Source organism: Rhizophagus irregularis, chromosome 14 (genome assembly GCF_026210795.1).
Source record: "Rhizophagus irregularis chromosome 14, complete sequence".
Classification (NCBI taxonomy): domain Eukaryota; kingdom Fungi; phylum Glomeromycota; class Glomeromycetes; order Glomerales; family Glomeraceae; genus Rhizophagus; species Rhizophagus irregularis.
This window is the reverse complement of record NC_089442.1, coordinates 631,539-659,181: the sequence shown is the minus strand read 5'-3', so window position 1 is coordinate 659,181 and position 27,643 is coordinate 631,539. Positions and strand designations below refer to the sequence as shown.

Sequence of the window (27,643 nt, the reverse complement as noted above, 5' to 3'; positions counted from 1 at the left end):
GTACTAGTATAATTCATTTTAAATTTTGTAAACGTACGTACAACCAAAATTTTAATGACGTATAGTACTACTTATTATCTTTTTTCTGATAAAATATATGTGTAAACTATATATAGACAACCTTGAATACAAAACTCAGCTTATACTAATTTACAGAATGATGTCATTCATAAATTACTGAACTGAAATTTAATTGAATTATAGAAATTATTAAAAATACATACAAATTTGTTCCAGTGAAAAATAAATTAGTTATTAAATTTGTTTGTCAACTGAACATATCAAGGAGTAAATTTCAGTATAAATTATCCAAGTTAGGAAAACTAGTATATGAAATATAACTGATTTGTAGTAGCAACTTATTAAGAATCCACCAATAAAAAAAAGGAAATCATTCCTGAAAATATTATATAAACTTTTTTTATTTTTAAACAAAAATAATTCTTCATATAAGAACTTTCCAAAGCTCATAATTTGATACTTATAATCAACTTCATAATAAATTAAATATTTTTCAGCATAATAAATATTGAAAATTCTTCTTGTCTATCGATAAATTATAATCTTTTAAATGCATTATCTCTTCGAAAATTCATCTTAGTGACGATAACTAATATTATAATTATAGTTATTTTTTAGGCCATGCAAACTTGATTTTTCGGTTCTCATAACATAACAATTTTGAAAATGACCCGGCAACCCAGCTTTTAATTTTTTTCAAATATTTTATATGTAAAATTCATATGAAATTTTTTTTTACTTTTAAAAGATCTCACCTGGTATAGTAGTAATAATAAAAATATTTTTTGAAATTTAACAAAAAACTGACCCGGCCAGGATATGAGAACCGAAAAATTAAGTTTGTATGGTCTAATATTGTGATTTCAAACTATACTTTTTTTTCAAAATATGAATTCAAAAAAGAATATAATACAAATAAATAAAATAAAAAATATATTGAATTTACATCTAAAATACAAATAATATAAAATACAACATATTTAAAGTTTATGTTATACACAAGTATAATGTTCTGCTTAGCTTAGTGATATAGTAAAAACTAATAATATATTGATTTATTGACACATGAATTTCTTTAGCTATTAGAAATTATCAATAAATATTTAAAATTATGAGTGGAAATTTAATAAATATTTTAAAAAACAGAAAATAAATAACTGCAGTAGCGGTGATTTTATTTAAATGTTTAAACAAAAATTTTAATTTATCCAACATGAATTGTCCTTTATTTCCTATTTTTAAGTTTTTCTAATCTATCTTGAGCTTCTTGTTGTCCTTGTTCAGCTGATTTTTTGTACCAATAATAGCTTTATCTATATTTTTAACAATTCCTTCTCCATACTCATACATAAAAACAAGATTATATTGAGCCATACTGTCTTCTAAATCGATATAATTCAAATGCCTTTTTCTTATCAATATCAGTTCCAATTCCATATTGATAGCAATATCCTAAACTAATTATTCCATATGAATTTCCTAAATCTGCTGCCTTTTGATATAACTCAAATGCTTTTTTATTATCAATATCAGTTCCAATTCCATATTGATAGCAATATCCTAAACTATTTATTCCAAATGAATCTCCTAAATCTGCAGCCTTTTGATACAATTCAAATGCTTTTTTCTTATCAATATCAGTTCCAATTCCATAGTGATAACAATATCCTAAACTATTTATTCCAGGTGAATTTCCTAAATCTGCAGCCTTTTGATATAATTCAAATGCTTTTTTATTATCAATATCAGTTCCAATTCCTAAAAAATTAAGTTCACCAAGTAAGAAAAGAGAATTTGAACTATTTTGATTATTTGATAATAAATTATTAAATTCTTGTAAAGTTATATTATGACTATTAAGATAAGTTAGGAATTTTTGTTTTCCTATTTCAATACTATTATATTCAAAATTAATCATATCATTAACCATTGTATCAAAGCTATTCTCAAATTGGTTACTTGATGACATCGAAGATTCAATTTCTTTTGTATTCATCATATCGAAGTTTTGAATAACTTGAGACAAATCTCCATGTAATGAATCAATATTTTCAGAAATTTCACCATTCAAAATTGGCTGCTGATTATTACTAGATGATTGTGTAATTTTATTATCATTAAATAAGTGAAAGTCTTTGATAATTATATTTTCTTTTTTTGTAATTTCTTTTAATTTATCAAACACTTGGTTGATAAATGGACGATCATCAGGTTCAATATTCCAACAATCTATAAAAAATATATATTAATTGAAATTTGTATTATTATTTTTAAATCATAGGTTTAATTAGTATTTACCAGTATAAATTTTTATATATTCTTCAGGTGTATCAGGAATTGGTATCTCTCTAAGACCTTGTAAAATTTCCATGGCCAAACCGAGATCGTTCAATTCATTACAAAAAGGTGGTCGTCCACTAGAAATTTCCCATAAGAGCATACCAATACTGTAAACATCACTCTTCTCATTTAATGAGTATACTTCTTGCTGGTTATTGTGACTATTTCTTTTTCTATTGAATATTTTTGGATCAACATAAGCAATCATTCCAAATACTTTTGATTGAAGGTTGGATGATTCATCGATCCTTTTAGAAAGTCCAAAATCGGCTAACTTAACAGTATTCTGATGAACTAATATATTTTTTGAGTGCTATTATTAAGTATAAAAAATTAAACTAAGTTAAAATGAGCATTAAATAAAAATAATTATAATAAATCATAAAATTTATTAATTACCAAATCACGGTGCACGATTCCTTCACCATGTAAGCATGATACTGCATAAACCAGTTGAAATGCAAGACTAAATTTATCGTTCCAAGTAAGATTTTCAAAATTTTCTTTCAAATAATCTCGAAGTGTTCCACCATCAGCATACTCTATTACCAACGAATATTCTTTGATCTGATTTTCTTTTAAAAAGAAAAACACACAAGTTAATTAATGATTATATGTTAAAAAATGATTATTGAAAACTTAACATAATCCTACTGAAAGTTGTTAAGCCATAAAAACGGATAACATTATCATAAAAATCAACTTCACGATGATGTTGAATCTAAATAATAAATATATATATATATTAGAAATGTTAATATTATAATAATTGTTTTGATATTATAATTACCTCACGAACAATTGCTTTAATTGTAGCATCATTTAAATTATAAAAAGATTTAAGTGCACAACATTTATGAGAATCCTTCCAATCTGCACGATAAACTTTTCCAAAGCCTCCAGAACCAATTTCTTGAATATTATAAAATTGGCCAAATTCATAAAATTTAATAAGTTTTTTAGAAATTGCTTCTTCTATCCAATTACATTCATTTGAATTATTAATAAGTTCAGTGTTATTAGACATTGTTATGTGCAAGAAAATTTTTACTGTGAAAGTTAATTTTACGGTTTTACAAAGGTAGAATTTTAAAAAAAAAAATACAAATATTTTTAACTATTTATAGATAGGATAGTATCACCAGACATTTCTATGTCGAAAGTCCCATATGCGCTAATCTATACCCTAACCCTAATTTTTTTGAGATAACCCCAAATTTTATGGACCAATCATAACGATAGTCAAATCACCTGACATTATGTGGTAACACTGATGACGCCACTAATGACGCCAAAAAATTTTTATACATACGATGTAAATTTTTCTGTTACTGTTACGAAAGTTAAGTGGTAAAGAAATATGGTATTAAGACTCATATTGAATTTTTAATGACCAGAAATTTTTATACTTATCGCATTTTTATAGATCTGTTGTACAATTTTTTATATGCTGCTATTTTTTAACGCGTAAAAAAACTGTTACTTTCAATGTCAAATTCTAAGCAGCAAAAACCTTTTGAAAAAGAAAATTACCCTATTTCATCTGAAATAATATACTATGGTGACCGAAAATTTACTTATGTTGTTATTCAAGAAGGTACCTACCCACCAACTGTAAATCATACCGAAGCACCTAATTATTTTCCTATACCTGATAATTATATTATTAAAACTACCTGGGGTCGGGCTAGTAGAAGTCGTACTATTCAATGTTCTATTTATTACGCAGAAGAAAAACCTCATTACCTAATTTGTTTTGGAGATAATTTACAATATCAAGTTGTTTCGGCTCAATCACCATTTGATGCTTCTGTTGAACTGCACAAAGTAAGTTTTTATACATTTATTATTTTAAAAAAAAATCATAAAAGAATATATTTTAATTTATACATATTTTATCAGATTATAACACCAGATAAGAAGACTGCTGTTTCTGGAGTTTATCTTTTTGGACTTCAATTAAAATGCATTGATAGATATCGCAAAGGTAGACCACGTGAATTGAAACTACATGAAGAATTAAGCAAAACTACACAAATTAAACGTGCAAAAGGTCTTGCGAAAAAAGAACAAATACACTTTGAAAATTCAATTAAAAACTTTTACAATCCTAAAGATCGTGTAGTTTTAAGAACTTTGGATTTTACTATAGAAAATAAAGAATATCATGTAACATTTGAAGATGATGATAGTGTTAAAAAAAAACAAAAATTACAATCAATGGCATATGTACAAGATATAGAAAATATACCTCGTAATGCATATCGCCATCTTGCAGCTGTAGAATCAACATTACCACGAGAATATGCTATTTCTCAAACCCGTCAAGAGATTAATGCATGTATGGGAGAATTAATACCCATTAATTTTATTGATTTAAATTCTACTATTGTACAAGAAGGACCATTGGAAGAACCTGATATAACCGATCCATTAATTATTGAACAAGTTGTTAGTGCAACAGGAAAGGGTGCTTACCGAAGTGTTAAAAAAATTCTTGAATATATAATACCATCTTATATTAAAAAAGGAGTATTAGATCCTGCAATACCAACTATTCATCTTCGAATATCTGGTGATGGGCGGAACGTAGGACGAAAAGTGAAGCATGTGATGATTACCGTAGCACTATTGGATGATTCAATGAATCTTTTCAAGCCTGATTGTCATTATACAACCGTTTTATTTCCAGGAACAGAAAATTATCCAACTTTAACAGTTGCAGTAAATGCCCTAATTCAAGAATTGCAAGAATTAAGTAATAATGGAATGATTATTAACAATATTTTGTGGAATTTTGAGCTTTTTTTTAGCTCAGATTGGAAGTTTCTCGCTACCTGTTTGGGTTTTAATGCCGCAAACTCCAATTATTTCTGTCCATGGTGTGAGATAACTAAAAACCAACGTGGGAATGGGCAAGTTGACTGGGTGATTAGTAAATCAATGAGTATTTTAAATGAAAATCCAATAGCATACCCAGGTCATAAATTACCACCACTTTTCAATATGATTTCGCTTAAAAATCATGTTCCTGATAAGCTTCACATAATGTTACGTATAACTGACCGCTTGTGGGAGTTAGTTTTACAAGAAATCAAAAACGAGGGATTATTTAATGACATATCTCGGAATATTATAATCAAAGAGATGGAAAAATTAAAAATCCGATTTGAGTTTTGGAAAATTCGTGGTACTGAGAATTGGGATTACACCTCTTTAATGGGGGATGATAAGCTTCGTGTTCTTCGGAACTTTAATTTGGCAAAACTTTTTGATCCAGAACGTGCTGCTTTAATTAAAAGTTTGTGGAATGGATTTGCTGAGTTATATGACCTTTTAGGAGAAATAAAAACAGATCCACAATATTTTCGTTTAAAAGCAAAAGTATGGTATGAATTATTTTTGAAAAAAACTGTGATAGATCCTGAAACTAATAATATTTTAGAACAAGGACTTTATCGATCATCAGATGTAACCCCATATATTCATGTTTTGGTATCACATGTTTGGGAATTTATGCTTATCCATAAAAGGTGGGGATTAAATGCATTTTCGTGCAGTGCCGTCGAAAAAAAGAACCACAATCATGTTTGTTATTTTTTTAAGAAAACTCTCAAGAATGGTGGAAATTTTCAAAATAAAACATCAGCAATCTGCGAAATTTTGGAACATGAAAACCGACTTCTATTTTATACTCAAAATAATGTCTCACTTTCCTATCCAAAACCTCAAAATATTCACATTTTATAATTTTAAAAATTTATCTTTGGTTAATATTTAGATAGAAAAAAATATCAAAACACTTTATTATAGACGTATATAATTTTTTTTTCTATTACAATAAAGTTTTAAATTTGTTTCACCCAAAAACGTATATATATAAACCCTGCTTCACAATAATTCTCCTTTGCATCTCTTTCACCCTTAATTTTCCATTCAACAACAACTTCTCCAGGATTATATTTAGATTTGCGCCTTTTAGTGTTTACACCTTCAGTAATACAACGAGTTGCAATGGCTAATGGGTTATTTTTTAAATGCTGAGGTGGATCACTAAATAAAACAACATAAGTTTGTTGTTCATTGTCATAAAATTTTCGACCCCATAATGGATTATTCAAGATTTCACTTAATATTTGATATCCAGAAGATCCTCGGAAAACACACTTGTAGACGTTTCTATTACTATGATGATGATGAATATGTCCTTTAAAAATATTAAAAAACTGATGTTCGGTACAGGCAAGAGACACTAATTGACGACCTCCTTTTTTAAATCCATGTGGAAGTTTGCGGTGAATTAAGTAAACTAGAATACTTCTAAACTTTTCATTGTTTGTTTCTGACAAATTATCCAAGTCATTACGCGGAATATTATATTTTTTCACAATATTTAAATGCCGTGAAAGCCCACTTTGTTTCTTAAATCTTTTTTGACAAGTGGAACAGATAAATTCTGATGTAGATGTAGTAAAAGACGTTGTAAGTGAAGCAAAACTTGTATTAGTGCTTGACATATTAGTAGTAATTAAATCTGAAAAAGTATAAACATGTTTTTAATATTATTTAAAAAATAAAAAGTAATTTTGCAATAACTAACTTTATTTACAGTTAATAACTGGTAATATTCAAAAGCGCGAGACACCAATTGCCAATTACTAGTCTTCCGCTACTCAAACTCATCGGTTTTGGGTTGTGCTCATCGGTTTGACGCGTGTTTTAATATGTTATTTTTTTTTTCAGGGTGCGTTCGCTAAATTGATCACAAAAAAATTTTTTTTTACTATTTGTGATGGTGTAACGTTGATCAAAATTACTATATAAAATTAGGCCCAATCTTGATAGTTAGCCGATATGCGCTGATCTTCTATACAGTTAAGATTGCACAAAAGATCGGCACGAAATATGAGGTTCCTGGATAAATTTCACCCACTCAGGTGATCATAATCTTTGATGATCACCTAAATTTGGTAAAATTTGGTAAATGGGAAAGTTTCACAAAAATTAATATAATATCTGCAGATTAAAAATTAAGATATATAAATTTAAATTCTGGAAAATTATGATGGATGTTTATTTTAAAAATATAAAAAAAAATAAAACAAATTATTAAAATATTTCCAAGTTTCTGACCAGTAAATACTGACTTACCAATTAAATATTTATGATTTTCTTTTGATATATGGATGTTAGAGATTTTGATAGTGTCAGTTGAATAATCACCCGTTAGATGCGATCAACTAAATAAAAGTTTTAGAAATTTGTATTTGTCTACTATCCGTAAATTATTACTTCCTCGTTTTAAAGACAAAGATTTAGTAACTTTAGTCATTTTAACTGTATCTTTAAACACTTACGTAAATACAAAAAAATGTTATTTTGTATTTTCAATAAATTATTAAATCTGTTTTCTGTTCCTAAATTTAAATTGAACATAGTCTTAATTAAAATGTATACTATTCATTTGTCGATTTCTTGTATATAAAATTCATTTAAAATATTTCTCATTGACAAATTTTGAAATCATGTTTCAGAACATGTTTAGATTCTCAGTTTTTTGAATAATCGAAATGGAGATAAACAACTTAACAAACATTGTATATTTTTTTACTAGAGCAGCCATTTTATTAAAAAAAAAAAAATTAAATTAACGTCTTGTATGATTGCAGTGAAATAATAAAATTTTTGGCGAGACTACTACCTCTAAATTTCTGTTCACACTTTACTATTTAAAATTTTAAATATAAGCCACGATCAGGGTTATCAGGACAAAATTTAATTATAATAGCACAATATATAACATATATTCATCAGGTCGCGGTGTTCTATTCTTTCAGTATACTATCATTATATTCAAAATAGTCTTCCAAATAGTTCAAAAGATATCAGCACACTTGATTACCAGCATTTTTTTAAAAAATAAGTTTAATTTACAGTACATACAAAATTTCTTTATATCAAAAAAAAATTCACCATATCAGTCTTAAAATAGTAAATATTTAGGACCCGAGCAATACTGAAATAGGTAACAAGAAATATATACGTATAATATGAATTTTCGATAATGTTGGTCGGATTATTTTAGTAGATGACTGACATTATTATAATTCCGGCCCTGAAAAATGCGTAGATAATAGTAAATTTTTGCTAATTTCCTATGACTTATTTATATATTGCTCAAGGTCCTAAATACTTATCATGAAAATCAAAAGGTTTAATCTAGTTCCTAAAAATAGAATTTTTTTTTTTGCAATTATTATTTCTTTTATTTCTTTAGTATTAATTTTGTTAATACCTTCCCTTATACCTTGGTCCAGACTTGTATCTGTATCCTTTGTAGATGAAGGGATATATTTACCATCGCTACTGTTCTTAGAATTTGAAGACTATGTTTGTTAATGAAACCTTGAAAATTACTTAGACTATTACTTGAATTATATCAAAAGGCGGCAGGTTTAGGAAATACCGGCGGTGGAATAAGTAACTAAATCTTGTGTTACTATGAAGCAGGGCCAATGAACAGAAGGCATTTGAATTATATCAAAAAGACAAATTTAGGAAGTAACCGGCTTAATAATCTTGCTCTGGATATATGAAAATGGAAGTGAAATTAAAAAAGGTATGAATCAAGCAATTTATTAATATCACAAAATAAAATTAAAAGAATTTTTAAAGAAATAAATTCTATTTTATTATTTCTATTATAAAATTAAAAGTAAAAGGTTTCAACTGTCCAAGATTATTCTTTATTCATTATTAATTTATTAAATAATGAATTAAGCAAAAATCTATAATAAATAACTGCAAAACGCGTGTAAAATATATACTATGAAAACTATATAAAGTATAATATTAGTTAAAAATTAATAGTTATGAATATTCAGTATAGAAGAACTTAAGATTTAATAATATACCAATTTTTTTCATTTTCTTAATACATATATGACAATTTTATTCACAAAATATATTATTAGGAAACGCAAAAAAAAAAGAAAATTATAAATAAACCTTTATCTGTTGTATCATTTATTTGATGTAGCACAAAATTTAAATGACATGGGTGCGCGCAGACAAACCGGACATAGCCATGTGATTACCATATATTATTAATATTCCATTACTATTCATGAACATATATACTGTACTAGTCTTTCGGATAATAATATTTAAACTAACTTCTTAGCTCTAGGTACTTTTATGTAATTATGCTCCCTTTTGGATCCATAATTCAATAAAGTGGTTACTATTTAAAAAAAAAAGAAAAAAAAAAGATTTAACCAACAATTTTTTTAAAAAACAATATTTATACTTACAATGAGTCTATTGCACAGTTATTATTTACCACAACTGGTCTGCAGAGTTGCACTAGCTTCATATAGTATTTACTGCAGAAGCACAGAAAGTGATCAACAAAGGAGTATTACTAATATAACAAGTGAATTACCGTAATTTGTAGCATAATAATTTATTGTATAAATTTTTTCAATTTGATTACAATAAATATATTCATTTTAGCATGTACATTTGTACTTGTCAAAATAGAATAAGGTTAGAAGACTTTTGATTTATTAAGAAAAAAGATAACTGATATATTATATAATCCAAGCTTTAGTAATATCCTTTTAGATTTCCCCTCGATATATTCATATCCTGTTCTGGATGATATACAATATAGTATGGGAGAAGTATAAATATTTAAGTTATAATGAAATAAAAATGGTTAAGAAATCTATAATGAAGAATATGAACCTCTTCATTTAGGTAAGTACATTATTATATAATCCTTATTTTTTCTGTTAATAAAATTGTAAATGTAGCCTAAAATCTAATATTTATAACTTCAAAAAGGTTTCTTCATTTGTATCATTCAATATGGGTGGATTTGGCTCACTTGATGATCGGAATGTCGATCATTTTGGCTAAATTAACGTTGATTTTGGCCAAAATGATCAACATGATCATCAAATCCGCCCATATGTTGATTATATTTATAATTTATTGAATGTAATTATTATCACATGATTTTCAATTCGGATCGATCGTGTTTCTCACTTCCTCTCCTGACTATCCATAAAATAAATAAATAAAAATAAATATTTGTGTAATTGTTTTGACGCCTTCTCTTCCGATTATTGTTTTTTTTTAAAAAAAAAAAAATTTAAATCATGTCATCTCAATAGTGTTCCTCACAAGTCGAGTCAAATCGAGTTTTGAATTAATTTTTTGTATGATAAAATTTGTCCTACGCTAATTTTATAATACTTTAACTAAATTATTTATGTTATGCGAATCTATTTCGGGCCACATATGCGGGACACTACATCTCAAGATGATATTATATGTAAAAGCTGTGGTAAAATATGTACAGATATTACAGATAAATGGTGTAGACCATGTACAATAAATAACTTAAAAAAAAATTTCACGAACTGGACTAGTGGAAATGAAAAGATTGATGATTTTATTCAAAAAATGCAATTGAAAACTGAAAAACATCTTGATATAATTGTTGAATGGATACCTTATGACCAGTTCGATAATATTAAAAAAACAAGTAAAGATGGTTTTGCTACAGCAATATGGAAGGATGGTTTATTAGAATATAATAGAGAAGAAAGGAAACGTAAAAGAACACCTAATAAAGAAGTTACTTTAAAATACTTGATCAATTCACAAAATGTTATTAATGAATTTTCAAATGAGGTATGAAACTTCTATTTTTTGTAATTTAACCCTTAAAAGTACTTTATTATAACAACTTTTATATTTAACAGGCTAAAGCATATTCCATTAAAGAATATAACCATATTCCTAAAATATATGGGATATCCCAAAATCCAGCTACAAATAATTATATTATAGTACTTGAAAATAGTTGTTGTAAAGAATGTGGTGAAATATATATGGAAATATGGTCTAAATGGTGTAGACCATGTCAAATAAATAATTTGGAACTAAATCATAGTGGAAATAAAAAAATTGATGAATTCATTCAAGAAATGCAATTAAAAATTGAAAGTGTGAGAGATATAATTGTAGAATGGATACCTTATGACCAGTTTAATATTATCAAAGAAATAAGCAAAGATAATTTTGCTAGAATATATTTGGCAATATGGAAAGTTGGTCCATTAGAATGTAATTATGATGAAGAAAAGTGTAAGCATAAAAGAAAACCTAATAAAGAAGTCACTTTAAAATGCTTGAATAATTCTCAAAATGTTATTAGTGACTTGCTAAATGAGGTATGTAACTCCCAATTTTTGTAATTTAATTCTTAAAAGCATTTTATTATAACAACTTTTTTATTTAACAGGCTAAAACATATTCCATTAAAGATAGTTTTGGTTTAAATAATACTCTTAAAATATATGGAATATCCCAAAATCCAGATACAAAAGATTATATTATAGTTCTTGATAGTTTTTGTGAAAATTGTGGTGAAATATACACAAATACATATTATCGATGGTGTAAACCATGTCATTTAATACAAAATTTTGCTAACTGGACTAGTGGTAATGAAAAAATTGATGAATTCATTCAAGAAATGCAATTAAAAATTGAAAGTGTGAGAGATATAATTGTAGAATGGATACCTTATGATCAGTTTAATATTATTAAAGAAATAAGCAAAGATAATTTTGCTAGAATATATTTGGCAATATGGAAAGATGGTCCATTAGAATATAATTACTTTTATCGTTATAATTACCATGGAGAAAAGTATAAGTATGAAAGACAACCTAATAAAGAAGTTATTTTAAAATACTCGAATAATTCACAAAGTGCTATTAATGACTTTTTGAATGAGGTATTGAAACTTCTAATTTTTTATAATTTAATCCTTAAAAGCACTTTATTTACAATGACTTTTATATTTAACAGGCTAAAGCATATTCTATTAAAGGAAAATATCATATATGTGATATTCCTAAAATATATGGAATATCCCAAAATCCAAATACAAGTGAATATATTATTGTATTTAAAGATGGCCATTATTGCAAAAACTGTGGTGAAATATATCATACAGAAATATATAAAAGTAACATACGGCAGGTTAAATGGTGTAAACCATGTCAAATAAATAGTTTAAAACAAAATTTTGTAAATTGGACTAGTGGAAATGAAAAAATTGACAATTTTATTCAAAAAACGCAACTAAAAATTAACAGTTATTATGATATAATTGTTGAATGGATACCATATGACCAGTTTAATAATATTAAAGAAATAGGTAAAGGTGGATTTGGTACAGTCTATTCAGCAATATGGAAAGATGGTCCATTAAATTCTAAAATAGAATTAAAGAGAACTACACCTAATAAAGAAGTTGCTTTAAAATGCTTACATAATTCACAAAATATTACTAACGAATTTTTAAATGAGGTATGAAATTTATTTTTTAGACTTCATTAAACACTTCTCAATAATGATTGTTTTTACTTTTTGATAGATTAATGCATACTCTATTAGTATTGATAATGGAATTCTCAGAATATGTGGAATATCCCAAAATCCAGATACAAATAACTATATTATTGTACTTGAATATGCAAATGGTGGAAATCTTGATAATTACAATAATAATATCATCAGGAATTATAATTGGGTTGGAAAATTGTCTTTACTAAGAGATATTGTTAAAGGTCTTAAAAAAATTCATGAAAATGAAGTAGTTCATCGTGATTTCCATACAGGAAATATATTGATATCATTTATTCTTAACTCTTATGATGGCTCTGGAAATTCTTCTAGTAATATATATATTTCAGATATGGGATTATGTGGAGAAGTTAGTAATATAGACAAAACAAAAATTTATGGAGTTATGCCATTTGTAGCTCCTGAAGTATTAAGAGGAAAGCCCTATACTCAAGCAGCAGATGTATACAGTTTTGGTATGATTATGTATTATATTGCAACTGGAAGACAACCTTTTGCCAATTGTGCTCATGATAGTGTTTTAGCATTAAAAATATGTAATAAAATAAGACCTGAAATAAATGAACAAGAAGCGCCAAAATTTTATATTGATTTAATGAAAAATTGTTGGGATCCAGATCCAGATAAGAGACCAAGTGCTATTGAAATAAAAAAATTGGTCGATTCTTTCCCTGAGGATGATTATGATGATGATGGTGATGAAATTAAAAAGCAAATTAAAGAAGCAGAAGAATATAGAAAAACACATTTTTTATTTACTGGAAATAGTCAATCAATTCATCCACAAGCTTGTTATACTTCTCGATTACTCAATCCATTTACAAAAGATCTTTCAAATGATACTGATTGTTTAGACTGTATGATTAATGATTGAACTAAAGCTATTATAAATTACTATTATTATTTTTATTGTTTTAGTCAAATAATTAAAATTAAAATTTGTAGAAAGTAATTACTATACTCTACCTTGTAAAAAATCTTATATTTCTGTTTTTTCCGTAAATGTACCATTTTCACGGAATTTTTATGAAAGTCATAGAGAAATAATGAAAATATTCGGAAATTTTTTATAGGGTTATTTAATGTTGGTATAATAACATTTGATGTATAATATTTAACATATTCATTATTTTTATTTTTATTTTTATTTTTATTTTTATTTTTATTTTCTTTTTAAAATGAAGTTTAAAATTCTGTTTATTATTATGTTTTGAAAATAAAAATTAAACATTATTATTATTATTATAAAATTATATTTCTCATCATTATACCAGTAATATAAAGTTATAATTTTTTTATTTATTTGTTGTTCTATATTATTAGTAGTATAGAAAATTACTTTCATTAATATACTTACTAAGAAACAGTTTATAACTTTATATGTATGATTTTGGTATAATTATATATTATATTGCAATTGGAAGACAATCTTTTGCAAAATTGCGTTCATAATATATTTTAGCAATATATACATACATCCAAATAATACTATTTGTCCAACTAGTTTTATGATGATGAGGAAATTAAGAAAACCAACTGTTACTCATTACTCAATCCATTTACAAAAGAACTTCCAAAATACAATGATTATATTTAAAATACCTCAATGGATGTTACTATTTTAGAAAATATGTTATATTTACTTACTGTATATTATTATTTATTTCATTGAATTATAAGTCATTTTATAGGTTATCAAACAAAACAATGTTCTACACATCGGCGCCAAATACAAATTACAAATTACAATGTATTTACAATTTGTGAAAAATAAAAGGTGTAGCACATTGTGAAAATTCATATTTTAAATATCAAACACCGGTCATGTACCAGTGTTTTATATAATTTGATCTTAAACTCTACATTTTATATAGATTTATGCCTAATATTAAATATTTATACAGTTGATATTATTATTTTTTTTAATATCATTGCATTTTGTAAATGTAATTATTTTTTACATAAATAAAATTAGTTTGTAATTGAATAATCAAATGAAGAAAAACTTGCTTAATAAAATGTAAATATACTAGCAATTGTCATTTTTAAAAAAAACCTATTATTAAAAAAAAGAACTTAAATCAATGATTCTTATATATTTTAGTATCTTTATTAAAGTTTTTAAGAGCTAAATAGTAAAATAGAGGACCCAAATATAATAAAAAAGTCTTATGATGACGTCATATACATACTGTGCATGAAATAATTGCGATACTGCCGTACTACGGCTAGAAATACCATCATATTTTGGATGATCCTTTTGTAAATGAATTAAGTAATCAAGAATTATCCGGTATCACGTGATTTTTTATAATTAAAAATGGTTATAATAAATCGTGTATCAGGCAAAAAATCGTGTATCAGGCAAAAAAATCGTGTATCAGGCAAAAATTCGTGTATCGGGCAATATCAAATCACGAGATACCGGATAAATCACTTATTCGGCACTTCGAACCGAATAACTAACGCTACCTAAAAGTAGCTTGTTATATTGGGAATCAAATTTGATCAGTTGATCTCGGGCTCCTGCGGAGCCCGGATCAACCAATCAAACTTGATTTACCCAATATCGTGCCGAATAACTATTAAGTATTCGAGTTTTAGAGCAACCATCTTTAGTTTTGTCCGGAAAGAACAGAGAATGGGAATTATTAAGGGGAATATATAATAATAGAATTTCGAATAAGAAAGACTATAAGAAAGTGATAGAAAATTTATGGAGTTTTTGTTACGATAAAATTCGATCAAGGATATGATGTGAATCAGTTGCCGAAATAGAAATGAACGAGGTGTAGGGAAAAAAAGATTTAAAAAAGAGGAAAATAACTAGCAAAGAAGATGAGGGCGAGATGGTGAAAAACAGAATAAAAAATAGAAAAATAAATGAAAATGATAAAAATTCAAATAAAATTTCAAAAAATATTAAATTAGTAACGAAAGATAAAATGATAGGTCAAATTGTTGAAGGAAGTTCGATAAAGAACAATTGGAGTATGGTAGTTAAAATTTTATAATTTTAGTTTAGAGTTAGAATAGATTATATAATTTTTTTTTTAGTAGCTTTTAGATTGAACTTAGTTATAGAGAATATTATAATGTAAATTATTTATTTATATTTTCTAGGTGTTTAGAAAATTAGGTAATCAATTTAATTATTGTTCTTAATTAATAAACGCGTTGCTATTTTAAAATAAATAAAAAAACGAAGTAATCGAGAAGTATAACAAGCTTGTGGATGAATAGTTTATTGGTCATTTTCAACAGCTAGAAGGATCTGATTTGAATCCTGGTTATAGGGAACAAGAATTAAATAGTTATATGATATAAAACGGAAATGTAGAAATTTTATTAATTATAAAATAAATGATAATTTATATTTTATACATATTTAAACCTAACGCTAATACGATTTCTGTTCTTCGAAGTTCAAAGTTAAAGATAATGATCTTTTTTTTTTTTATCAAATTATGATAATTGCGGATACTGTCTCATCTTTTTGGCGAACATAAAATCTATAATATAAATCACAGATGTAACTGATCTTGTCATGATATCTCAGTTGTTTCATGTAATATGTCGATATCTACTAATTTTTCAATTATTTATTTTTAAATTGTTCATTTTATTAATATAATATTATAAAAAACAGTCTCATTATTGAAAATACAGTATGGCTTTATTAAAGAAGTTCCTCGTTTATTAATTTTTTTTAATTGTTATTGTGTCAATCTCACATTTCTGAAGAAATTTTGATAAAGCTATACTATAAAGCTTGAATGTATATACAACATCAATTATACCTGTGATAATAAAAATTTGACTAACATGGTTGGTAAAATTTATAGCCGATCATCCATTAATCCCATGTGATATTGCCCGCGTACTATAATATTTATAATATTATTATTGTCTAGACTATTAAAAAATAATTGTAATATTCAGTTACTTTTAATATGAATCAATAAAATGTATTTTCCGATATTATAAATAATAAATAACGTATACTATATAGTCTATCCATTTATCTGATCAATAAGCTATATCACGATCAAATAATACATTCGATACCTCTATTATCTGTAATGTATAAATCTGTGTCATTATATCTAATTGCTGGAAAAGCTTTTGTGGTGATAATTACATCGTTCAAAATTACTTGTAGCTAACTGTCCCAAGCAAAAGTATAGTAAATACAGCAATATCTATCCTTTACCAATATTAATTCACTTTATAGAAAAAACTTAATAATGTGGCTGCATATTACAGTACAAGTTTCAAGTTCAATCAATTGATGTGACAAATGTGACTCATCTTTATAAATATAAATATTACACATAAGAATTTTTTCTATCTACAATATAATAACTAAATACATATTTTACCAATATACTAATTTTTTACTGCAAAATATTTATATAGTTTTACATCATATAAAGTTTATGTATAAGTAAATACATCAGTGCTACTTATTTATAGGGGATAAATCATATTGACTACATATTATAAGCCATATATTATTAATCATTTTACTAGTTAATTCATATTGTAACAAATGTGACTCATATATGATAATCTATTTTTTTATGATTAAATGTTTTTAAAGGTATATATATACCCTTAACTCCCTCAAGAAAAAATTCAAATTTCTTTTCAAATACTTATTTTCAACCAATATTATTTTTCAAATATCAAAATTTTATTCAAATATCAAATATCAATCTTAAAACTGTCAAAATGTCATACGAATTGTGTCCAAATATTATCTCTACAATTTTCAATGAAATTCCAATCAACAAATGCTACCATTATCTTCATCCTCAACCTATTGAAACCTTTAATTATCTACCATTAATCTCCGTAATCTTTTACATTCTTTTTATATTTCTTCTAATAAATACCAATCTTCTCAATTACACAATTGTCTTAATGCTTATTTCATTGAAATTCACAATTACAACACTTATTTTTATTCTTAAACATCTCCCTTTTCTTCCTTTATATCTCTGTAATCTATTTCTCTCTTTCAAAAATTTATTATTGTATATATCATTATTAATTATTCTTTATATCTTATCTACCTTATCATCAATTCTTCTCCATTTACTTTATTTTATTAATCACATAATTTATATTTTCCTCTTTTTTTATTCTTTGCTTTATAAATTAACCTATTTATTAAATAATATAATTTCCCAATAGCTTAGTTATTTTTTTTTTCTTTTTTTCTTTTTCAATAATCTTATATTACGTAGCTAGGTCCATTGCTTACCAAATATAGCATGGAGACGTAATCTTTACCCTTTGGTCAACTCGGGAATACTTGACCATTCTTAGATAGATAATTTTTACAAGGGGATCATTTGCATCGCCCATGAAGCATTGCACCGCGCTGATTGGTGTCAGAGAGATCCTTTGTCTTGTAAAAATTTACCCTTTCTTGATCATTTGACCATTCATAGATAGATAAATTTTATAAGGGGATCGTTTGCATCGCCCATGAAGCATTGCACCGCGCTAATTGGTGTCAGAGAGATCCTTTGTCTTGTAAAATTTACCTTTCTTGATCATTTGATCTATCTCATGTGATTTCATTCTTCACATGTGATACCCTTTATTTCATTCCTTTGTTGAGATCTTTCCTTAATAACTTATCAACTCAACATTATCCATCACCGTTGGTTCCACAATTTTTGTGTCCAAGTTCAATTCTTGGAGGTGATTTTCTTACTAATTAGTTTAACATCTTTTTTCAGTTTTATACATAAGATCTATCAATAGATCAAGTTCATTATATAAACGTAATATTAAATACAACTTACATCTGTATCAAGATGACGCGTCAATCATGGTAGATTAACAATCAACGAAACAAACTTTTTAAAAGGACGTGCTAATGTTCACCAAATGATTAATTAGGCGTAATTATTTATGATGGTAAAAATTATTTTTACGTTTGAGGGTTCATCCAATTTTAAGATCAAGTGTTTTCGTGTACAATCAAGAAATTTTAATAGCGTAACATTCCCGGGCGAGATTTAGGTGATTATTATTTTCAGTTCTTTAGTAAGTCTTGCCGAACAGCTTGCATTAACTTTCGCAAATTCTTTTTCCGTAGATTCCGAAGAAAATAAATCAAATAACGTCTTATTTAAAGAGTATATTTTATATGTTTGGTCACTTCTCCTCATTCAGAAGTGGTAAGGGTAAATACGTTGATTCTCTAAACATTTGTTCCAAAGAACCCTGTATCGTAGTGTTTGGATCCGAAGCGGTTTTATCCGGTTTTTATCCGGTATCCGTTTCGGTTAATTCAGGATGGAACTATCAGAATTACCAATTTTTTGATTCATAATATATTAAATATTCTGGTCGAAATTATAGTCTATTCAGAGCTGAGATTTACAATCTTTTTTCGGCAATAATCTCATTTAAAATATTTAAGATTTTATCCGGATCAAAACACTACTGTATCGTCTCAGCCAAAGACCGATACATGAAATACATTTTTACCAGAGCAATTTATCCCCCAATGGCATTTACAATTAAATTGACTTGATTTCGTACTGGATCCAAATTCTTATCATACAAACTGTACAAAGCATTTAGTTCGTCAATGCCAAGAACGAAAAATTTAATTTTATTATATTCATCCCTATCCTTGTTAACATCTTTAAGAATAACATCAATTGCATTCGTAATTTCTGATTTTTTTCCATGATCCATGTCCGTAATTCATAGTTCCAGAGAAAAAGTACTCATAGATTAAACGCAGCGCAACTGACGCTTGACCAATATAAACGTCTTCTTCTGATGCAGGAGTATCATTGCCAAAGGTAACATTAATGGCGTACATTTGATTGTTGACATTTTCAGAAGTTCACTGTCAGTCGTATAATTTTTAGCTTGCTCACGTAATAAAGTCGGCAATTCTTGAAGAAGTCGGCTTTTGACTGTGCCCGGTCCATTGGCCAAAATGGGGATAGGATGGAGGTTACTATCTCTTGATTTACGTTTTTCAAATATTTTGCATATTCCATTTCGCCCTTTGCTACCCTTAAATAATATTTTTATTGATTCATCTCGACCCTCCAAAGGAAAGTTGGCATCATACGTATCCACTAACTGGTAGTATACATAAATTAGTATGCAGTCAGAAAATAGAGAAAACATACAACAGGTTGAAAACAAAAAAAGCATACCTTACGCGTCGCAATTTTATTGGAACTACGACGCAAAGATTTTAGCCAATCGTAGGTCTCGTGAACGTTTTCCAAATAAGCCTCAGCTAAATTAACTAGAGACATAATACTTTTTGTAATAATATCTCGCGAAAGAGAAGCTTTAACACAAAAAAAAAAGATCAGATCAAATTCGAGACACTTACCAGTGGTGGCAGGCACTTGCACGATGATGATACTTTTATCAGCTGCAGCTTGATCTGAAAAATAATTCGAAAGATAGTTGAAAGGATTCAACTCTTCGACTTCTTCTTTTTTAATTTGTTCTTCAATAGAATCTGGTTTAAACTTAGAGATGTCGATCTTCCAAAGTTTCATAAGGTCATAGTCATCGAGTTGTAATGTTACTTTATTCTGATTCCAGATAAGATACCTGAGCTGTCCAATTTTGAGGTCTTGAAGCGGGACAATAGAATAATTAATAGTGTTGTTTTCATTAATATTAACCGTAAAAGAACGAGATTTTCCGAGTGATACATAATTTAACGTTAATGCAATTTCTATTTTGGAGATGATTTTGTTTTTAAAATAATTGAATAAAAAAATAATTTTTTTTTTGAGAATGATTTTTTAGAAAATTATTTTTTAGAGACAAGAAGTTTTAAGAAAACTTGAAAAAGTTTGAGAGAATTTATATACCTACTGGATAAATCGTGACTGATAAACTTGTGGTCCTTTAATCATATCTATTCATCATTCAATTCTGAATTATGTTTATCTTCAGAATCTTCAAACTGAGACGGCAAATGAGCAACATTTAATCTAACTGTTAATTATAAATTGATTTGGTTTAACGAAATATTAAATTTTCATTTTTTATTTATGTAAAAATCTTAAGCACGTCAAGACAACTTATGATATCATAATATATAATGATAAATAAATTAATTGAGTTATTGAGTTGATAATTTCTAAAGTCATACAGTCATACTGAAAATATTATATTACATATAATCTATATTCTATAATCAAAAGAACATATTTAATATTATCGAAATGTAAAAATGGGGATTAAAACAGTACCGTACATATACGTAATATTTTTTTAGAAATTAAAAATTACATAAAATATAGTATATAAAATAAGAAAAAGGTTACACGACTCAGTGTTTCATGTTCATTATATAAACTTTCTTTCGCCTAGACATAGGTTCTTTAGTAAAAAGTAAAATTTAAATTACATAATTTGAAACTTATTACTGAACTTAATCAATTGACGCGCTAATTATAATAGATTAACAATCAACGAAAGAAACTTTTAAAAGGACGTGCTAATGTTCACCAAATGATTAATTGAACGTACATGTTCTTGATCCCCAATCATATGACCAATATCGACATCTGTCATTTCTTGGGTAACCTTTACCTTTGCGTCTCTGATGTTAATGAGCCCTCACTATCACAATTGAGAATCAATGGCCATGCTTTAACTAATAATTTGATTAATATCAAGTTGAAGTTAAAAGATAATTAGTTTAGATTCACAATGATCGATTTCCATCACGCGCAAAGACTTAATTATTTAATTTAACACTCACTTCATATTCAGATCGCACACACAACTAGATATATATAAAAACATTTGAGGACATCGACGTTATACATTTGGAGCCTATTAAATAGATAGAAGAAAGTAGAACATTAGCTGATATAGTAAAATTGTATGAATAGTATAATGGTATTCATTACGAGTTACCTCGTATTAAAAATATTGTAACTGTAAAGAGCATCAAAATGAGTCTTACAATCTAAAACAGAATTTGATACGGAAAAAGCTCGTCTATACTAATTCTAAATTTTCAAGTATTATTAATATTATTATCAATCAATAATAATAATATGATGCCAAATCCAGTTATACGTTAACATCTAGTATCTTTCTACCGTAAATATAGAACATATAATGTACAATTCAGTTGAACTTACGTCTTAAACTCGGTATATATTTTATTTTATTGCGCAATTTCGTGATGATCTAAATAAATATGCAATAAATTTCAGTTAATCTTAAATCTTTAAATATTCAAGTTGAATATCGTAAATTATAAAATAAAATCATACATACCATTTTTTTTTGAAGTAATTTTAGTAGATAATACAGTTGCTATCCGGTGATATGAGCTTACTTTTGAAGTGGTAAATATATAACATCTGAGCGAAAATGTTGAGATGGCCAACTAATTATTAAATAAATTCCATTAATTTTACATTAATAAAAAATTGGAGAATTGTTAGTTTACCAAAAAATTATTTCATAACGGAAACATACCAGGTAAACGACGTTTATCTGCTAATGAAACTACGTATGATCGAAGAAACGAAGCATTAATCGCAAGATAAAAAAACAATGCTAGAAAAAATTTCAGTAACTGCTCATAATAATAAAAATTTCAAACCAAAGTGGATTATATAGAAATTGTATGATCGGTTATAATAAATTTTCGTCGGAATCCACACGTTTTGTACGTGAAAATGAGTTAACCAAAAATAAATATAAATTTTTTTTCTTCGATCGTGCGTTGATTATTAACACGTGATTTTGATCGAAAACGGAAACGCCTTATTTTTGTCCTTAATTGATAATTGGTGTGGCTTAGAAATTTTATAAACGACCATGATAAAAAAAAGGTAAGGTATTCGAAGAAACGAAATTCTTATATTTTCAATTTTTAAATATTATTTTTATATGTTTCTTTCAATAGACTTTACATATCTATCTTAATCTATGGTGCCGGCATTTATCTTTAATAAAATCAAAAAAAGGAGATCGATACAAAAATGTTATGGTTTATTTTCTTTCATATGATTGTTTTTTTATAGTTCATGCACCAGGATTTTGTGCACGAATTTTCAGCAACATTTCTATATATACAGATCTGCACAGTATGGCAGACTAAATATTGCTATGTTACATGAGATCAACCCGTTTCGTATTACCTCACTTTTGATGTCGTACATTCCGTAAATGCAACAGCTTTGTTTTTCTTTTTCTTTCTTTCTTTTTTTTTTTTTAAAAAAAAAAGAAATAATAATGAGAATATTTCCATGATAAAATGAGCTTTTTCTGGGGCCAAAATAAATTAAATAGTTAGTTTATTGCACTCATGAGTAATAGAATAGACACACATATAAAATGATTTAAAGTAGATTTTTTTTTATAATCGCTATATGGCACTAAAATTGCTCAAACTGAATAGAATTATCATCACCGACAACTAAATAAACCATTTTATGTAATACTACACAAAAAATGTCGTCTCGTAGTCGTGCTAGCTTTGTTCGCTACGTAAACAATCGAAAATATCATATGGTAAGTTCTTTATTTTTTTTACAGTGTTTTTTAATGCATTTTTTTTCTTTTTCGGGAAATTTTTTCCATTTCAACTTAAGCGAGCAAATTCCACAAAGGGAATTCATGGTGATAAATTTTTCTAATTGTTAATTATATTTAAAATTAATCCAATAGAAGTATGTGGGTTTGCTATTTAAATAATTATAAAGAAAGAAACGCGTGATGATTTACTTCAGAAATTTGATTGTAAAATCAAGTTTATACTTATTCTGAATGACTCCAGGTGATTATTTATTATGGTAAAATTATTTTACATTTCCATTTTAAGATCAAGTGTTTTTACAATCAAGGTATTCTCTTTCAAAATTTTATTAGCGCAATTAATTCCTGGGCGAGATCTAAATTCTAGGTGATTGTTATCCTCTTGCATTTTTACTTCCTTATATTGTCGATAATATTTTGAATCTTTTATTTTCCGTCATTCCATTAGACGTTGAGAACATTAAAATTATTCAATTATTTACTAAATTTAGAGAACATTTACTTATAGATTAAATCCGCTTGAATACTTCTTACAAATACATGGTTAACGCGCTCCGGAGAAAATAAGAAATTATTAAACAGCAGTTATAGATGTCAGTTCAGTTATTATGGTCCAAAGGAATGGCGTTCCAATAAATTTAAATTTTTATACTATTATAACTACATCGATAAAGAAAAAATTAAAGAAATGGTTAAAAGGTTGTAAGAATTTAAGAGATTCTATCAAGGATTATATTCAAGAAGAAACATTGGATCGCGTTAATAAGTAGGTTATAATGATCGTTAAATAGTTGATTTTTTTATCCATTAAAGACATTAAAGATACTTCCAACGTAAAAGGTGTTAATTTGAAAGCTTTCCTCCTGTTTAAATAGAACGTCAGTAGGTTCTTAGTACTCAACATTAACGTGAACGCAATATTAAGTTGTTTATTTGTAATTGTCCGGAGCGAAGCGAAGGACTATATGTTTAGAAAAGATCAATTTCTCTATCACGTGATGCTCCAACGAAATCGGTTTATTTTTTTCGCTCCGTTCCTAGTATATTATTAGCATCATCGATTTGTTACCCGATTAAGTATGTAGTAGTAAGTAGTATATTATATTTAGCTTTTCACTTTCATTTTTTTTTTGAATATTCCTGTTTGATATTCAGGAGCCATGGTAGTTTTCTTTTCTTATTTATTAATGATCTAATTTTTTATGATATTTGGAAGAATTTCTCGTTATGAAATTTTGTAGTTTGTAATAGCAGTGTATTTTTTTTTATTTCAAATAAATTGACTTTTTTTCTATTTTAGGAGTATTTCTGTCGCAAAATTCTGGAAGGTTATAGTGGTTATAGTGGTTATAACATATAATGGTGGTGATCTTTTTTATTTTCGAGATTATTTGATTCGAGTCAGAATATTGATCTCGTGATTTACAGTACTGTAATTCTGGTCAGCACTATACTCGTTAAAAATTTTTTGCCCTGCGCTTTATAAGTTAAGAAAATTAACGAGTCGAGATTCGAATTAGCCCTGAACAAAGATATTACTATTCAAGTTGATTCGTTCTAATTCAAGTCCAACAAAGCTCCTATTTATTATTTGTATTAATATTCATATATTTACAATATACATATTTTATGGACATTTAGCGCTGAGCTTCAACTTTGAAAAATTTGAACTATCGCAGATCGTTACTGATTATAATTTTCATTTTATTAATTACATTTATGCGAATTGGCTGAATGTTGCATTTAAAATAACTCTCTTTCTTTCTTTCTTTGAACATGAGTGAATTTGATGAAACTATCTTATGTTCTGATTGTAATCAACCTGAAACTGGGGTTAAATGGTGTCGAAGTTGCAATTCTGAGCGGTTTCGACAAGATTTCAGTAAATGGACTAGTGGAAATAATTTTGTAGATAAGTTTATACAAGACGCTCAATCAAAAGCAAGAAACCATTTAGAAGTTATAGAATGGATTCCATATAATCGTTTAAGGAATATACAAAATCTTGCTAAAGGTGGATTTAGTATAATTTATAAGGCCGTTTTATTAGGTGGATTTATCAATAAATGGGATAAAGAAAATAAACAATGGAAGAGATATTATAATGAAATTAAGGACGAAGATTATGAAGATGCAAAAAAAGATAACATTAAGTCACCTCTTAATGAAAATGAAAAACATGGATATAATATTGTATTAAAAAGCTTAAATAATTCTTCAAATATCAATGATGGTTTTTTAAATGAGGTAAATAATCTCTTTATAGATTAAGTTATTTATTAATAATATTGTACAATTAACATATTTATTTTCTATTAATTTAGTGGAAAAATTATATGAATTTTATATACTCGGCAGAAAAATATGAACTTGTTTCGATTAAATTATATGGAATTACTCAAGATCCAGAAACATTAGATTATATGATTGTAATGGAACATATGGAACTTGGTAGTTTAAAATCCAATTTAATGGTAAAAAGATGCAACCCAATTGATAAATATTATAATTTATACTATATAGCACAATCACTTTCAAAATTACATAATTGTGATTTGGTTCATGGTGATCTCCATAGTGGTAATTTACTTTTGTCAAATAATTTAATTGCTTATATAAGTGATTTTGGATTAAGCAAACCTGTTGACAAACCTACTAAGCCAAATGTAATTTATGGAGTACTTCCTTATATTGCTCCAGAAGTATTACGTGGTAAACCATATACCAAAGGTGCTGATATATATTCTTTTGGTATTATTATGTGGGAAATGACTTCTGGAATTCCTGCTTTTAATAATATGCCTCACGATCTTGAACTTGCCTTAAAGATTTGTCGAGGATTACGACCAGAACTTGTTGAAGTTCCAAAGATTTTTGATGATACAAAGAAACAAAAGATTTTTGAGGACTTGGAGAAAAAATATCTAGAATTAATGAAAAGATGTTGGGATTCTGATTCTGGTAAAAGACCAACATCTAATGAACTATTTAGAAATTTTTCTGAATGGTATGGATGTATTCCAACCGAACCCATACCAGGTAAGATATTAATTCCTATTCAAGAATAGTATATTTTAATTCGTTAATAGCCTATTTTTTTTTACAGAAAATAAACTCATTACTCCCATTACTCAAAATCATCCATTATCCTGTTACACAAGTAGAATAATTGAAATTTCTGAATGTTTAGGTAACAATATACTACAATAGGACCCGAGTTATATATTTAGGTCGGGGGAGATCGGCACACATTTACTATTAGCTCTACGCATTTCTTCAGGGCCGGCACTATGTAATGCTGGTCGGTATTATCCACAAATGGAAGCGATCTACATGATTTTGGCTCATTCTAAGCAAATAACCAGGACCTGACCTTTCTATGTATAGCTCGGGATCCTACTACAATATTTATTTATAATTATATTACTTACTAATAAATATTAATTTTTTTTTAAAAAAAATAGATGACTGTATGATTTAAAATTTTATAAATGGCCGTCACGTAACTATATATTTTCATATTTATAATTTATTTATTTATTTATTTTTTCAATCCGTTAGAAGAAAGACTAAGGTCAAACAAGATTTCGCAAGGAATAAATATTGATACACTATAAGGATGATAATTAAAGCAATTATCAATAATTGACCAATCAACTTTGGGTTAATTTAGAAATAAATAAAAATTTTTTACTGAGCGAAAATTAATTTCATTCACTTTTAGTTGAAAATTCGAAGAAACCGAGCTATTTTCAAAAAAATAGTAAGTTTATAAATTTAAAGATCGACAAGCTGCGAATTTCCAGTTTTGAAGTTAAACGTAGTTGGTAGCTAAAGAAACTCATTTCCAGATAGTTGTGTAACCGAAGGTTTTCTTAAATAATTATATATCTGTTAAAGAAATCTGAAGGAAATCTTTCAATATTTCAGTTCGTGTAAATACTTGCGCGACATTTCAAGATTTCCTCACCTTATTAGGAAATCTTGTTTCATTTAAAAATCAATCACGTTATTATGTCTTACCGTGATAATATAAAGATATCACATATGTTAAAACCAATAGTTATGAGTTTTAATTAATGTGATATCTCTATATTCAGGGCTGCATTAATAGGGGTTTATTCCGAACTGGTTTTAAACCGGTTTATGCTCAACCCGATGAAGTTAGCTAAAACTAGTTAGTTACGAGTTTGTAGTTAATAATTAAACCAGGTTTCATAACCGAACTCCTAGTCATTAAGTACTAACGGTTATTGAAAAA

At 26.9% G+C, this 27,643-nt stretch overlaps 6 protein-coding genes across 6 annotated transcripts; 4 read left to right on the top strand and 2 right to left on the bottom strand.

Moving 5' to 3' along the window:
• Nucleotides 1-1,381: 1,381 nt before the first annotated feature.
• On the bottom strand, nt 1,382-3,388 carry OCT59_005851 (uncharacterized protein; the record flags this gene model as incomplete). Its single annotated transcript, XM_025330618.2, has 5 exons — nt 1,382-2,250; nt 2,320-2,674; nt 2,761-2,936; nt 3,016-3,082; nt 3,152-3,388. The coding sequence occupies 5 exons, from the start codon at nt 3,386-3,388 to the stop codon at nt 1,382-1,384; spliced, it is 1,704 nt and encodes a 567-aa protein (XP_025172321.2).
• Nucleotides 3,389-3,849: 461 nt separating this feature from the next.
• Nucleotides 3,850-6,111, top strand: OCT59_005850 (uncharacterized protein; the record flags this gene model as incomplete). The annotated part of the gene is made up of 2 exons (XM_025327236.2): nt 3,850-4,188; nt 4,264-6,111. 2 exons carry the CDS (start codon nt 3,850-3,852, stop codon nt 6,109-6,111), a joined length of 2,187 nt encoding a protein of 728 aa, XP_025172322.2.
• Nucleotides 6,112-10,833: 4,722 nt separating this feature from the next.
• OCT59_005849 (uncharacterized protein) lies at nt 10,834-13,684 on the top strand (the record flags this gene model as incomplete). The annotated part of the gene is made up of 7 exons (XM_066140881.1): nt 10,834-11,064; nt 11,136-11,606; nt 11,678-12,175; nt 12,250-12,409; nt 12,668-12,753; nt 12,821-13,265; nt 13,428-13,684. The coding sequence occupies 7 exons, from the start codon at nt 10,834-10,836 to the stop codon at nt 13,682-13,684; spliced, it is 2,148 nt and encodes a 715-aa protein (XP_065997725.1).
• A 5,645-nt stretch (nt 13,685-19,329) lies between these two features.
• OCT59_005848 (uncharacterized protein) lies at nt 19,330-21,396 on the bottom strand (the record flags this gene model as incomplete). Its single annotated transcript, XM_066140879.1, has 7 exons — nt 19,330-19,511; nt 19,593-19,932; nt 20,010-20,104; nt 20,195-20,548; nt 20,692-20,705; nt 21,179-21,201; nt 21,352-21,396. The coding sequence occupies 7 exons, from the start codon at nt 21,394-21,396 to the stop codon at nt 19,330-19,332; spliced, it is 1,053 nt and encodes a 350-aa protein (XP_065997724.1).
• Nucleotides 21,397-23,990: 2,594 nt separating this feature from the next.
• On the top strand, nt 23,991-24,742 carry OCT59_005847 (uncharacterized protein; the record flags this gene model as incomplete). Its single annotated transcript, XM_066140878.1, has 3 exons — nt 23,991-24,148; nt 24,424-24,469; nt 24,683-24,742. The coding sequence occupies 3 exons, from the start codon at nt 23,991-23,993 to the stop codon at nt 24,740-24,742; spliced, it is 264 nt and encodes an 87-aa protein (XP_065997723.1).
• A 416-nt stretch (nt 24,743-25,158) lies between these two features.
• OCT59_005846 (uncharacterized protein) lies at nt 25,159-27,493 on the top strand (the record flags this gene model as incomplete). Its single annotated transcript, XM_066140877.1, has 6 exons — nt 25,159-25,629; nt 25,707-26,421; nt 26,489-26,572; nt 26,847-26,852; nt 27,107-27,145; nt 27,483-27,493. The coding sequence occupies 6 exons, from the start codon at nt 25,159-25,161 to the stop codon at nt 27,491-27,493; spliced, it is 1,326 nt and encodes a 441-aa protein (XP_065997722.1).
• Nucleotides 27,494-27,643: the final 150 nt, after the last annotated feature.